The sequence below is a fragment of the Penicillium brevicompactum genome (assembly GCF_028827555.1).
Source record: "Penicillium brevicompactum strain IBT 35665 chromosome Unknown utg000001l_segment0_segment0, whole genome shotgun sequence".
Taxonomy (NCBI): Eukaryota; Fungi; Ascomycota; class Eurotiomycetes; order Eurotiales; family Aspergillaceae; genus Penicillium; species Penicillium brevicompactum.
The window spans coordinates 4642962-4656296 of record NW_026623203.1 but is presented as its reverse complement, the minus strand read 5'-3'; the positions used below and the strand labels follow the sequence as shown (position 1 = coordinate 4656296).

Genomic DNA, 13335 nt, shown 5'->3' with positions numbered 1-13335 from the left:
AGCCCAAAGGCGGTGTTAGCCCAAGGCGTGACCGGCATGCGCGTTTACGGGGGGTCACCGCCGGCAACGACTCGGGGCACTCCAAGCCCAAATACTAGATGTCCCGTCCGTGAAGGTTACATGCACTACCTCTAATATCATAACATTCGTAATACTATCGACCATTTTGGTGATAAGAAAATTTCAATAACCGAAGACGCTCGACTCGCATTCAAACTCAATCCCGGCCTCAGATAGAGCCTCAGAGGGCCTCCACGCATCATCGAGTCCCCAGATATAGACACAGTCCGATTTTGTCACGACAAGGAATTGGTCACCTCCTTTCATATCGCAAATGTCGGGATCTTGATGATAAAACCCGCAGTCATACTTTGGAAGGGGGCGAATCTTGAGATCATAGCCCACAGTCCGCGGTGGCATGGAAGCCATCATCGACCCAGAGGCAAATGTCACTTGGCCTGCCGGAGGGTCAGCTTCCCTAGGCGACCGTCTGATGTACATCACACCATGCGAAATATGAATTGGGTCGTGAGTAACCTCATCATTCCGATCATTTCGGTAAAGGAAGCGGTGGGTAGTGATCAGGCCACACTCATTCAGCGAGAAATAGAGAATTTCTTGTTCCAACCCATTATCAAAAATACAGCCGGCTAGCTGGTTACGGAAAGACCTTGAAAGGCGCGGAGAAATGTCAAGGGGTAAATCTGGTAGGAAAGATGAAAGATCATGTCTTTGCACCTCAGTGGACGCAGTGGACTGACTTTCACGCGACCTGACGACCAACTGATAGAGTTTCAGTTCCTCCAGAGTGCCGATCCAGTCAAAAGGCCTTGTGCCGTCTGTTTTCTCGAGTGTGAGCACGAAAACTTTTTCGCATCCTTGAGATCGTATCACTAGGCAATCCTTATTGATGCCAAAATTATGGACACGGTTTTGGCGGAAGCAGAATTGAAAGAGCCCTTTTCTAGTCAGTAAAAACAAATCACACTCGCTGACCCAAGAGGAGAAAGCGCGTTGATCCTCAGTGAACAATTTGTGTTCTTTGGTGAGTAGATCCCAGATGTGCCAACGTCTAGCTCGGTGTTAATAAAAGCCCCAAAGAAGACACCTAAAGGAGACTGACCCATTGACCAAGCGCACTGCCAGTAATTGTGCTGACAAGTGAATAGTTAAGCGAGACGCCCTCTGTGATTCCTCAATAGTAAACACTTCTCTCTCACCAGTCCATAAGTTCACACATAGCACGGAGTATGTTGTGTCGTGTTGAAGATATGCAAGTTTTCCGTTGCATACATCGTAGTACGAGAAAATAGCCTCATCTTCCCGATCTTGTGGGCTCCAGCTAAGATCCTTCAGGGTAGCCGTGATCACCGGCTGACCTATTTCGAAACGCGCTTGTCTTTTGATTATGCCCTCAAGCTGGGCTGGGGGTAGTCCAAAACACGGCTTTGGGGATATTATCCTCGCACAGTAGAAAAGGATATCTTTCTGCGTAAAGAGGTCTTTCCAGCGTTTGGACACCTGAGCATAGTCAGTATGGCTGAGACCGAGTCTTCCTTCTCTGACATACCCTTCGGAGACTAAAAACGTCGGCTGGGTCGAGATACTTGGCGACATAACACGCAAGCTCTAGAGGAAGACAGCCTAGTATGTCAAGCCGAGAAGTTACATCGCGGGTACCGGGATTGATGCCTCGAATCTCGCGTGGGGTGAGCAATCTCAAGATTCCCTGCAATCTGCTCCCCAGTTAGTGACTGGCCAAACAACTTATGAGAATATGTAGGCCATATATGACTTACGTGGTTTCGCGACTTCGATCATCTTTGAGGGATGCGAATCCTTCCACGACACGTTGGGCTGCGTCGGGATCCATGGTCATTCAAGTGGGGACTGGGTGGCTGTGGGTTGAGTCAAATGGCGTTGTGGAGATGTCAGGGACACGCAACTGTGGAAAAGTATTGAATCTCACAACCCTTAGTTTCTGTCCGGCTGAAAAGGGTATCGCAGACTATTCCAAGGTTCCAATAGTGGTCTGATATTTGAAGTGCAATCATGGACCTCCAGGAACGCCCGGTGATACTTCAAGTTGATAAGCCGATAAGCCGATAAGCCGATAAGTTCCCGTGAGTCTGTGGCTGAGCTGAACCAATCGGCTCTTTCCCGAAAGTGGGCGCAACTCTAATCTTGCAAAGTGCACCTACTGTCCGACACATCTTGACGTACTAGTCATATTCCCTAATCTCCCTACTACTCCGTAAAAAAGTATTGATTTGTGTACTTAAGAGTCCAGAATCTCCACTAGACTGTGAGATCTTGCCCCATGATTCGCAGTAGGTTGAATGAAAGCATTGAGTTCGAAGTCGGATGGCCCATAGGTATAGAAATCACTGAAGAATTGAGTCATCGTGCGCTCAGATCCGCTGTCAATAAGCCATATCTTCGCGTCACCACCGGTTGCTGTTCGACGTTCGATTCCTCTAGTCCTGCTTCTTCATCTCTCGCAGTGCTCTTGCCTAAATGGGCACTCATCGCGCTATAGGCGCATCCAAGGGACATTTCTTCCGGTTCGGGTTCGTTGTATGACTGACGCCCGGATTTGACCTATGTGAAAATGAGCTTCGTACGGTAAGGGATGGGACTCCAACTCACTTGAGACTCAAAGACACCGGGCTTGCCTTTCTTCGTCCGAATAAGGAAATTATATAAGAGCCAGGCCCAAGCCTTCTTCTGCAAGTCAGTGGTGCACTTTGTCAGGAGTGCTGTGAGTCTTCAATTGTACCGGGAAGAAATCGAATTTTGCCAAGGTGAGCGTATTCGGAGGCTTCTGCTGTTGATTCTTGTGGATTTGAGATCGTATCCATAGGTAGATTGAATCTTATAATTTAGTGTAATCCTCGCTGTCAATCGGAGGTTTTCCATGATGTGCGTTTGTTCAGGCTGAACAGGAAGCTCAAAATTGAGCACAAATAGGTGATGCAATTGATGTGAGGGTGCGACTTCCTAATGATAGGCAATCGGAAGCAGCGACAGTGTCCCTGCAAAGTGCTTGGGAAACTTTCTCAGAGAAGGTCGGTTGTCATAGAATCGCCAATTCTGGAGATGGCAGAATCATGAAAGTGGAGTTCAAAGTCACTCATGATGAGCCTGAAGTAAGGCCATTGTATCTTGCTCAACCTTGTTGTATTTACCATGGCTAAATCTTGTCTCCTATTCTCTTTCTTTTGTCAGCCATTTTGGTTTCAATTGGCACATCCATTTGTCGTTATGGTAATTTCAGTGGTTTGTGTGTGTTTTTACCTCTCTGATCTTGACATGACGAGAGGATTATTTTGTCCAATCTGTTTATTCAGCGTACGGGTAACTCCTCCTTCAAACCCACTTGACAGGCAATATTGTCACTGTCTTCGCAGCCTTTGCCCAGGTGGCACAAGTGAACATCTCAGCAGATCCTAGGCAAATTGGGTGCTTGATGAAGACAGTAAACCACTGATCCTGGCATGGGGTGACCATAAATGCTTTAAAGGTTTCGGGAAACGGTACTTGAAAGATGAAATCGGCACTAGTGTATCTTGATGTGACCGTGGCGGGTGAACAAGGTCTGAATACCAGTCATTTCTTGGCTGGGACAGGGTGGGGATCATGTCGAGCAATTGTGTCAAAAAGATCCGTGTATATCCTTGGTAAGTCTCAAGATTCTCTGCATTTCCATGGACTCTTTGCACATTTCGGACAATACTAGTCCCAAGTATAGGACGCGGTACATCCTTTATCTGTAAAGGGTGTGGTAGATATGGTTGTCATGCTCTGTTCTGGCATGACGCTTAGCAGAGCCTTTCGATTCGTATGTTTTCTGGCACCCCAAGTCGTCCTTTCGAGGGCATGGAAAGCGTGCCAGTTTCTCTGTTTTGTTCTCGGTATTGTTCTCAGAATGGAAATGCCTCCTAAGTTCCAATGCAAAGGATGCACGCTGTTGTGCAAATTGAAGCGCCCATTCAATCCTTCTTTGGCAACCCACGAGATATCTTCATGATCCTGTGCCAGGGTTGGCTCTTGAGGTGAGTTCGAAGTGGGGGGTCGCAAGCCGCGTAACCGTGTGTGCTTCTATATGTGACAGAAGCGCCACTCTGACGAGGTATTAGAGTAGAAATCCTCGAGCCCATTGTCTGTTCTTCTCCCGTGCAACATTGAGGTCAGTGGTAATGGCGTCAAAATGCTTCCAAGTCATTCCAACAAGCGCAATCATGATGAGGGTATCTTCCAAGCTTTGATGAGCAAGTCTGATAGAACCCGAGCATGAAATCCAGGATAGTTTGGCTTCATCAAGTAATTCCCGCGGACTACTCAACAACCCACAAAGCCATAGACCCTGATCCTGCGGGTGTATACCCTCGCTGCGGCGGACAAGGTATCTCTGATTTTGAAATCACTTATATGTTATATAAAGTGTGCAACGGCGTTTCATTCGTTTGGCGTGGAAGGCATCACTATCATAGGAATCATAGCTGAGGTCTGACAACCTCGTCAGCGGATTGGTTCCCAAACCACCATTTTACTCTCAGAGAGCACGTTGAGCTGTTAGGTAACCACTTACCAGTCATGCTTCACCTTCGTTCATTCCTGGAATTATGCTCATAGTATATAGGAGCACACTCCCCTCGTACTGGCCTGATGCAACCGTTTGCGGTGTATATATCTATACAAGAAAAACGTTAGACCAAGCTCTGGATTTGTCAATCTGTAAACAGAATATGAGGATAGGGACAGGTCTCTCTTACCTGATCAATCACGAGTTGACCACTTCCATCGAATGTGGCGTTGAAACACTGGATACCGATGAAGCATCCCCGAGTCAGAGTGTAGTGAGAGCAGAGTCAAAGCAAAAGCAAGTAGATGAGATCACTTGGAACAACATGAAAGTCTTGGATCGTCTCAGGAAAGTCATGAGCACATCAAAATGCTTGGATAGATGCTCAGATGAAAAATATTGCCGCCGTAAATTTTTCTTTGTCCTCTTTTTGGGTTGGATTGGGTGAGTCCGTGGTGTTGGTTGTCGATGCCATTTTCAGCCGAATTTCCTCAAATTCGATCTTGAATCTCTCGTCAACGTCAACGTCAGATGACTCCGTTTTCCAAGAGCTGTGGCGCTTGGATGGCGCACTGGCAAGATTCATGGATTTGATGGAGTAGAAAGCATGAGAAGCCGGAGTCGATTTTGCAATGTAAAGATCAAAAAGTAGCACCAAATAGCAGTTGAATGGTCGAAAGGTCTCAGAAATGATTTGACGAGTGAGACGATCATCTCTTTGGTAAGAGATGGCACTGGGATCTCTGAAGGTTCTCGCTCATCCATTGGGATTCGTAGTCCCGCACTCGTTTCATCATCATGTCCAAGACACCCAAAAACATCTAGGCATGGGATAGTCGAGAACATCTTGTGGCTGCTCGCTGATACTCAAGTGAGATGTTCTTGGAAAAGGCGAAAGGAGACGAGATTGTTCTTGCCGATGTCGCATATGAACTTGTTTGTATATATAGAAAAGAAAAGAAAAAGCGGAGGATGCGAGTCAAAATGAAACAAGCCCGATCAGTTGTAAGGTGATGGAGATAGATTGAGCCGTGGCCCTGTTTGTGTTGAAGGGCCGGGTGTCTTCCACGAGGTCAGGACTGCGTGGTATATAGACCCTTGGTGACCTCATTGGGAACTAAGCCCAAGCATGGGAGAAGTAGCATATCAGTTGAAGGAGAGTTGGAGGAGAGATGAAGGACATAGAGAAGTGGGTTGATATATAACATTAGAAGGAGAGCGGGTTGTGGCAGGTCCGCTTGAGGAGAAGAGCGTGATTCCAGGATGATGGCTGTCAGAGGAGCTACTTCATATATAGCTTCAACTCTCTTGCCTGTCTCATATCAAACAAAGGATGCTGAATGTGTTGAGTGGCCAGATCTCCTTTTGATGATCAAAGAGAGGATGTTGAGATCTGGACCGTGTCACTTGATGATGAAAAGGGAAGTAGCATCACAGTCCACAGCGGCGATGATTGTGTCAATAGATTCTTTCTTAATTCGCAATTGTGTGTACGAAACAATGATAAGTCCATTGAGGGGAAGTATGCAATTGTAGAAGTTGTTTGGAATAGCGGGTCTATATCAAACATCATCCCAAGGTCAAATCTTACCTTCAAGCTCTTAGTACTTTGAATGCTACGTGAAAGACTACTGAATAACTCACGGTGAGAAGTGAAAGTCTAGTACATTGGACTACACATACAAAAAGAGATCAAACTCACACATCCCTTCCGATTAGGAACTGACATAGGTCATAGAAACACTCAAGAATACAGTGACAAAAAGAAAAGTAAATGACACAGAGGAACAGGCGCAAAAGCATCAAGTTTAGATGTCACTGCGGCGGTTCGATTCGGTTCGCCTCAAACAAAGAAAATGCTCTATATTAGATGACTTAGATACCCAGGGTGAACTCGACACCGACGTCGATGTCGCGGGCCATCTTGACGACCTTGGAGAACTGGACGGACTTCTCGGCGGCGGTCTGGAGGTCCTCGATGGAGAAGATCTTCAGGCCGGACTCGTTGATGAGCTTGTGGGCCTGCTCCATGTTGGTACCCTGCAGACGGGCGATGATGGGGGTGCGCAGGTTCATCTCCTGGACGACGTTGATGAGACCCTGGGCGATGGCGTCACAGCGGACGATACCACCGAAGATGTTGACGAAGACGGCAGAGACCTTGGGGTCGCTGGTGATCAGCTCGAAGGCGCTCTTGATGGCCTGGGGGGTGGCACCACCGCCGACGTCGAGGAAGTTAGCGGGGGAACCGCCGTTCAGCTTGATGATGTCCATGGTGGCCATGGCGAGACCGGCACCGTTGACTGGGAGAGTGTTAGCATTGCGATAAGCCGTGTGGATCGAGGGCTCTTACCGAGGCAGCCAATGTCACCATCGAGCTTGATGAAGTTAAGACCGTGCCTAAGAAATTATGTCAGTACTCATTGCTGTCAAATCCAATCCAATCGGAAGAACCTACTCAGCAGCCTTGACCTCCTCGGCGTCCTCCTGGGACACGTCGCGCCACGAGAAAGCCTCCTTCTGACGGAACTCAGCGTTGTCATCGAAACCAAGCTTGGCGTCCATAGCCAGAACCTGGTGGTCGGAGGTCTCGGACAGGGGGTTGATCTCGAGCTGGGTAGCATCGCGCTCCATGAAGCACTTGTACAGGTTCTGGATGGTGGACTTGGCCTCCTCAATGCACTGGGGAGAGAAGCCGAGGTCGGTAGCGATGGTGCGGGCGATATCGTCAGTGACACCGGTGTGGATGTCAATGGGGGTAGTGATGATAGCCTCGGGGTTCTCCTTGGCAACAGCCTCGATATCCATACCACCCTGGGAGGAGGCGACGATCACGGGGCCACGGGTAGTGCGGTCGAGGAGAACAGCGAGGTAGAATTCGCGGCGGGCGAACTTGCGCTCACAAATGTAGACGGAGTTACAGATGCGACCACCGGCGCCAGTCTGCTTGGTGACGAGCTTGTGACCGATCATCTGGCCAGCGAACATCTTGGCCTCGGTAGGACTGGGGGGAGGATCAGTTTGGAATCGCGCGTTCGTTTGGCTGCGGTACTCACGAGTAGATGACGCGGACACCACCCTTCAGACCGTTGTCGAAAGAACCCTTACCACGGCCACCGGCGAGAACCTGGGCCTTGATGACCAGGTCATCACCACCTGCATTTCCTGTTCAGCAATCGCATTGGAAGGGGGAGGTTTTTCAGGTAAGAATTACCGATAGACTTGGCAATAGCCTCGGCCTCTTCAGCAGTGTTGGCGACCTCTCCCTTGGGGACACCGACGCCGTACTATATTGTTGATCAGTGACCGATGTTCAAGTTTTTTTTTTCCTCTTCTTCCTTTCTCAGGGCGACCGAAGGGGAAACGCGATCCACGTACCGACTTGAGGAGACGTGCGGAGAGGTACTCGTGAATGGAAAGGTTACGCTTCTGGACAGCAAGGCGGCTCTGAACGGAGGGTTGCTATACGCCAAAATCAGTCAATATTCACATCAACCGGGCGCGGCCCGGTTCACGGTACTCAAACTCACCGTCGCAGCCTTGAAGGCCGCGGCAACGGGGCGACCACGAGCGAGCTTGAACATGATGTATTAAAAGAGGAGAGAGGAGAGGTAGGGGCGTGGAGATCAAAGCCCTTGAGGTTGAGATTGGTAGAGATCGGGAAGAACAGCTTTCTTTTTCACGGCTGCTCTTCTCGGGATGACATTGCGTCGCGGTAAAACCGGGTGCTTGGACCAACCACAGCCCTCCATTCGCCTTATGTCAGCGTCCACTCGGGCCCTGCGCGAATATCATCGGAAGCCTCTGGCTCCCATCGACGGCACTTCTCTCTTGCTACAAGTCTTGGTGATAAGTGCTACCTCGGATTACTGCTTGCTGACTCGGATCTACCTCGTCGCGGTTCATTTTCCCACTCAGAAACAACCCTGCCAAGCACCTCTCTCCCCCTTATTTGCCTGAGGCATTTTTGATCTTCCATAGTTTGAACATTTTAGTCATGACCCGACCAAACAATCCCGACCATGCCCAGCCCCCCGACAACAGCCAAATCACCCAACTGGCACGTCCCTCCCAAATCCACGACTGGTGACCTCGAGCCCATGGCCATAGCCACCGCCAGGGTGCCGAACCATACAGCACCTGCGAAACCACACTGCGGGCGTAAGTCTCATGAGGCATCGCGTTGTGCTGGCTGTGCTTTACACGAGTCAGATACTCCTCTTCAATCGGAGTATACAAGGAACCAGGCTTGAGGGTACGGTCAGTGCGCGCGATGCGCGACTGAACACCGCCGGTGACGATCGTAGTGACATGGACGCTGGTCTCGGTCAGCAAGCCAAATTCATGTCGGGTAGTAGGGGGGAAGGGGGGATGAAACGAACCCAAATGGAGCCAGCTCCACGCGTAGAGTGTCACTGAAGGAGTGCAGTGCTGCTTTGGACGCATTGTAGACAGACCCGAAGACGTAAGGGATGATCTATATGGTTAGCTCTAGCTTCGAAGGCGCGGGTTCTAACTGCAAACTCACTCCGGCCACTGAACCAAGCTGGACAATCGTGCCTTTTGCTTTGATCAGCAAGGGCAGGAAGGTCTGGCACATCGTGATAACAGCGAAAAGGTTGGTCTCGAAGGTCTGACGGACCTCGGAGAGCTCGACCTCCATGGCCGGAACGGTGTAATCTGCATAGGTCAGTACGGAGTATTTCAATGATCGATCACAAGAGAGTATACATACTCCGGCCACTATTCTCGGTTAGTAAATCTCGCCTGTATCCAGCCTCTGGGGCTGTTGCGGAGGCACTCACGCATTGTTCACGAGATAATCAAGACCCTTGTCCCCGAGTCTCTTTTCCACATCCGCAAAGCACGCTTTCACGTTCTCCGGATCGTCCACTGTAAGACTCAGGGTTTCAATGCCGAGATCTGCAAGGTCAGAGATTGTCGCAGCATCGCGCGCAGTAGCTAGTACCCGCAGTCCATTGCGGTTGAACTCGCGTGCGAGCGAGTTTCCGATGCCACCGGGGGAACATCTGCGTGGGAATCAGCTGTGTCCGACTGATGGTCACAGGAGACTTACCCCGTAATGAGCACCGATCTACGAACGTCTGTTGCTCCTGGCATATTATCTGAAAAAGAGTATCAAAACCAAGTCTGAATGAAATGGTCAAGCTGCTTGTGTTCGCAGGCTAGCTGTGAAGAGTAGTGGAGACCAAAAGATACCTCGGTTGTACGACCTCGGGAGCTTCATGAGATGTTGCCCAGGCTTGGGTTGAATGTAATTTACTGTATTTTTGAGTCTATCTGGATATTATCGCGGTGTATAATACACAGCATTGTAACGATGTGTTTGACATTACTCACTATACCATCATCCCAGTCTCTGCATGTTAGAGCTTCATCTTTCGAAGATTAGTAGATTGGTAGGTAAACTCCAATACACAGATCGCTTCTTTTGCTGAAGCCATGTCATCAATTGGTCAAATATGTATGCGCTTGATTGGTGAAGTACGGAGTACTCCGTACTAACTTGGTAGTTCATCCCAAGTCCCAGAGGCCGAATATAATAACCTTAAATCTTAAATCTACTTTGATAGTGGGAACTACAGAGTATATAATTGTAGAATGAGGGACCTGTCAGCCTTCGACGTCAGCAAAAGCCACGGATGGGGCCACATCATGCAATGCTTACTGATGGAGATGATAGTCCCCAACTTGCATAGTAAAGTATGGAGCACATTGCATTCCACAGATCGTCCCGCGGCATGCAAGGCTTCTCGCCTTGTACATGACAGGGGAGCTCAATATCGCATACCGAAAAGAACTCATAGCAGATCTTCAATTGCAGATTACGTGGTTTGACTATTTATGCATAAGTTCGATCGCAACCTTGGAATTACACCGGGTTACTTAAGAACGAGGTAATTCAGGTACAATCCCCATTTCCTTTACTACAGTACTTGGAGTATATTCCAATCGATCGTACATTTATTTCCAAAGCTGACGACTGGAATAAATGTAGTTCAATGTATTTGTATTCGGCTAGTGGGGGCTACATGCCGAGTTCCGGAGGAGAACTTGGCAACTTTGGAATGACATAGCCAAATCAACCTCATCTCGTTAGTCTCTAGACGATCACTGGCTTTTGATAACGCTATAGGATTTTTTCATACACACAGACCCCCGCCCTACATTAATTAAACCATGACGATTGGGAATTGGCTCTTTGCATTATAATCCACGGTCATTTCAGGTAGATTGTGACTATGAACTTCCAGTCCCCACATTAATGACCGTCGATCCCCGCCAAAGCCGTCATCTTTCTGGACTTCGCTCCTCAACAGGGCTGACTGCCTAAAGCCCAAGTCCGCTTTGCAATTAACTTTCTTTTCTGCATCGGATTTTCCCCCGCCCGACAATATTCTACCGTCGCCCATGCAGCCTTATCTACAGGCCCAATACAGTAGAACGCCGCAACCGGCCAACCACACAAGCCGGCTCTCGCCGCGATCTCAAAACCGCGCTGCCAGGCAATGACCATGGAAGAAGATCTGCCGCGGCACATGCGAAGTCCAGGCGAAGATGGATATCGAACGCCGACCATCGAAGACGCAGAGCGTGCGCTCTCCATTCTCGGTGGCGATGAAGGAACTTCCCCTGGTCAACTCCGCGATGCTCACTCCAGTGCACTGGAAGCTGCTCTCCATAGAGCTTCGACGCGGGGCACTGTGAAATCTGAAAAAGTGAAAGATCACGCTTGCCAGGAACATAATGGCCTCGGGCTGTTTGGGCTTAAACGCACGGTCTCTGGCGAGATGAGTTGGAAGAAACGTATTCGCCATGTTACATGGGCGTACTTCACATTGACTATGGCAACTGGCGGTTTGGCTAATGTTATATATCAAGGTGAGTTCGTTTAACGATTCTTTTTTTTTCGAAGTGGGTGTTGACTTGCATGCAGTCCCGTTCAAGTTCAGAGGATTGGAAACGATCGGGATCGTCGTCTTCTTAATTAATATTGCAGCGTATCTCATCATCTGGGCCCTTCTGCTTGTTCGATTCTATTATTATCCCTATACATTCAAAGCGTCATTCATGCATCCGACAGAGTCACTCTTCGTGCCCGCGTCCATCGTCTCTTTCGGCACAATCCTAATCAACATCTCCCAATACGGACCCGAGAACACAGGTCCATGGCTGATGCGCGCAGTCTGCATCCTCTTCTGGATCGACGCCGCTCTCGCCGTCATGTTCTCCGCGGGTATCTACCTACTCCTCTGGTCAACGCAGACATTCACCATCGCCCAAATGACGCCCATCTGGATCTTCCCTGCGTATCCGATGCTGATCATCGGTCCACACGCCGGTATTCTCAGTGCAAAGCTTGACCCGTCAGATTCGCTGCCTGTCATTATTGGCGGGACGACTATTCAGGGTGTCGGGTTCTTGGTTTCGTTGATGGTGTACTCGGCCTTCATCTATCGACTGATGACACAGAAGTTGCCACGGGAGAACCTCCGCCCTGGTATGTTTGTGTCTGTGGGACCGAGTGGGTTTACCGTTGCGGGGTTGGTCAATATGGCCGCTGAGGCGAAGAGGTCTTTTCCGGCGGATTTCATGGGCAATGGGGCGCTGGCTGCGGATGTATTGAAAATCGTGGCGGATTTCTCTTGCCTTTGGCTGTGGGGGTATGTATACCATTTATTTTGTCTAAGGACTATCTCAGATGTCAATTTACTAACTCCGTATCAGATTGGCGATATTCTTCTTCATCATCGCCAGTGCGGCGCATTGGTCGGCCATCGGGCATGGGCGAATGGTCTTCTCAATGACCTGGTTCTCGTTCATCTTCCCCAACACCGCTCTGATCACCGCCACGTTTGCTATCGGCAAAGCATTTTCCTGCAAACCCATCAATATCATTGGGTGTGTGGCGATTCTCCCTTTGCTGTTGATGTACTTTTTCGTGTGTTATATGATGGTTCGGGCCATTATAACACGACAGATTCTTTGGCCTCAGAAGGGTGAGGATAGGGATGAGGGTGGTTTCGAGATCATCCGTGTCAAGCCCGCCGCTATGGCTACTGGGGGCAGTCCTAGTCCAGCATAAACTTTTGAAGCGTCCAGGTGGATTCGAGGCTCTTCGAACGAATATCGGTGGCCTCTTGTAAATATGGAAACACTAAGGCAACCGTGGACATACCGAACCATAAGCGAAGGAGAAATCTCTAGAGCTTTCACATATCGTTTTATGTATACATTCGAAACTCTTTTGTGTATCCCCTTGAGGCTCTCTCGTCAGCTAACTTGATCAATGTTGTCGAAGAGCTTGTATCCCGCCCACGGGTCTTTTCAAACCCATCTCTTAGAAACCGTCATTTGTTATCCCGCTATGATCCATCAATCAGCCTTCTAACTAGCAGAGCTATTAGTAAATTATCAGTTATTCCATGAACTATTAGGGTGTCCAGGTGTCCTGGTAATCATCCAGGGCGATCCAGGGCGATCCAGGGCGATCCAGTGCGATTTTGATTCCACTGAAGTTAGTAACCGGCAAAGATCTCCATAATACGGAGTACCCGTGGACTACTTGCCAAGTTACTCCGTACTTGTTGAATGGCCCTTTTGGCTGCGGGACCATGCAGTCAAATGATAGTTCGTGCATGACCACACTATCGGGACATTATAGATCTCACCGCTGAATCTTACGTGCACTCCCTACAAGAGTCTATACGGTAAATTCCACACCGTCA

General features: G+C 49.1%; 5 protein-coding genes across 5 annotated transcripts; 1 reads left to right on the top strand and 4 right to left on the bottom strand.

The window, feature by feature from the left end:
• Positions 1 to 183: 183 nt before the first annotated feature.
• On the bottom strand, positions 184 to 1879 carry N7506_001550 (F-box protein; the record flags this gene model as incomplete). Its single annotated transcript, XM_056950846.1, has 4 exons — positions 184 to 1072; positions 1124 to 1521; positions 1571 to 1736; positions 1800 to 1879. 4 exons carry the CDS (start codon positions 1877 to 1879, stop codon positions 184 to 186), a joined length of 1533 nt encoding a protein of 510 aa, XP_056816761.1.
• Positions 1880 to 2400: 521 nt separating this feature from the next.
• N7506_001549 (uncharacterized protein) lies at positions 2401 to 2861 on the bottom strand (the record flags this gene model as incomplete). Its single annotated transcript, XM_056950845.1, has 3 exons — positions 2401 to 2601; positions 2650 to 2759; positions 2780 to 2861. 3 exons carry the CDS (start codon positions 2859 to 2861, stop codon positions 2401 to 2403), a joined length of 393 nt encoding a protein of 130 aa, XP_056816760.1.
• A 3599-nt stretch (positions 2862 to 6460) lies between these two features.
• N7506_001548 (succinate--CoA ligase (GDP-forming) subunit beta) lies at positions 6461 to 8169 on the bottom strand (the record flags this gene model as incomplete). Its single annotated transcript, XM_056950844.1, has 7 exons — positions 6461 to 6888; positions 6939 to 6985; positions 7044 to 7589; positions 7642 to 7741; positions 7800 to 7872; positions 7964 to 8047; positions 8116 to 8169. 7 exons carry the CDS (start codon positions 8167 to 8169, stop codon positions 6461 to 6463), a joined length of 1332 nt encoding a protein of 443 aa, XP_056816759.1.
• A 407-nt stretch (positions 8170 to 8576) lies between these two features.
• N7506_001547 (SDR family oxidoreductase) lies at positions 8577 to 9706 on the bottom strand (the record flags this gene model as incomplete). Its single annotated transcript, XM_056950843.1, has 7 exons — positions 8577 to 8738; positions 8789 to 8903; positions 8968 to 9062; positions 9114 to 9265; positions 9321 to 9328; positions 9391 to 9615; positions 9663 to 9706. 7 exons carry the CDS (start codon positions 9704 to 9706, stop codon positions 8577 to 8579), a joined length of 801 nt encoding a protein of 266 aa, XP_056816758.1.
• Positions 9707 to 11115: 1409 nt separating this feature from the next.
• On the top strand, positions 11116 to 12692 carry N7506_001546 (tellurite-resistance/dicarboxylate transporter family protein; the record flags this gene model as incomplete). Its single annotated transcript, XM_056950842.1, has 3 exons — positions 11116 to 11488; positions 11544 to 12270; positions 12335 to 12692. The coding sequence occupies 3 exons, from the start codon at positions 11116 to 11118 to the stop codon at positions 12690 to 12692; spliced, it is 1458 nt and encodes a 485-aa protein (XP_056816757.1).
• Positions 12693 to 13335: the final 643 nt, after the last annotated feature.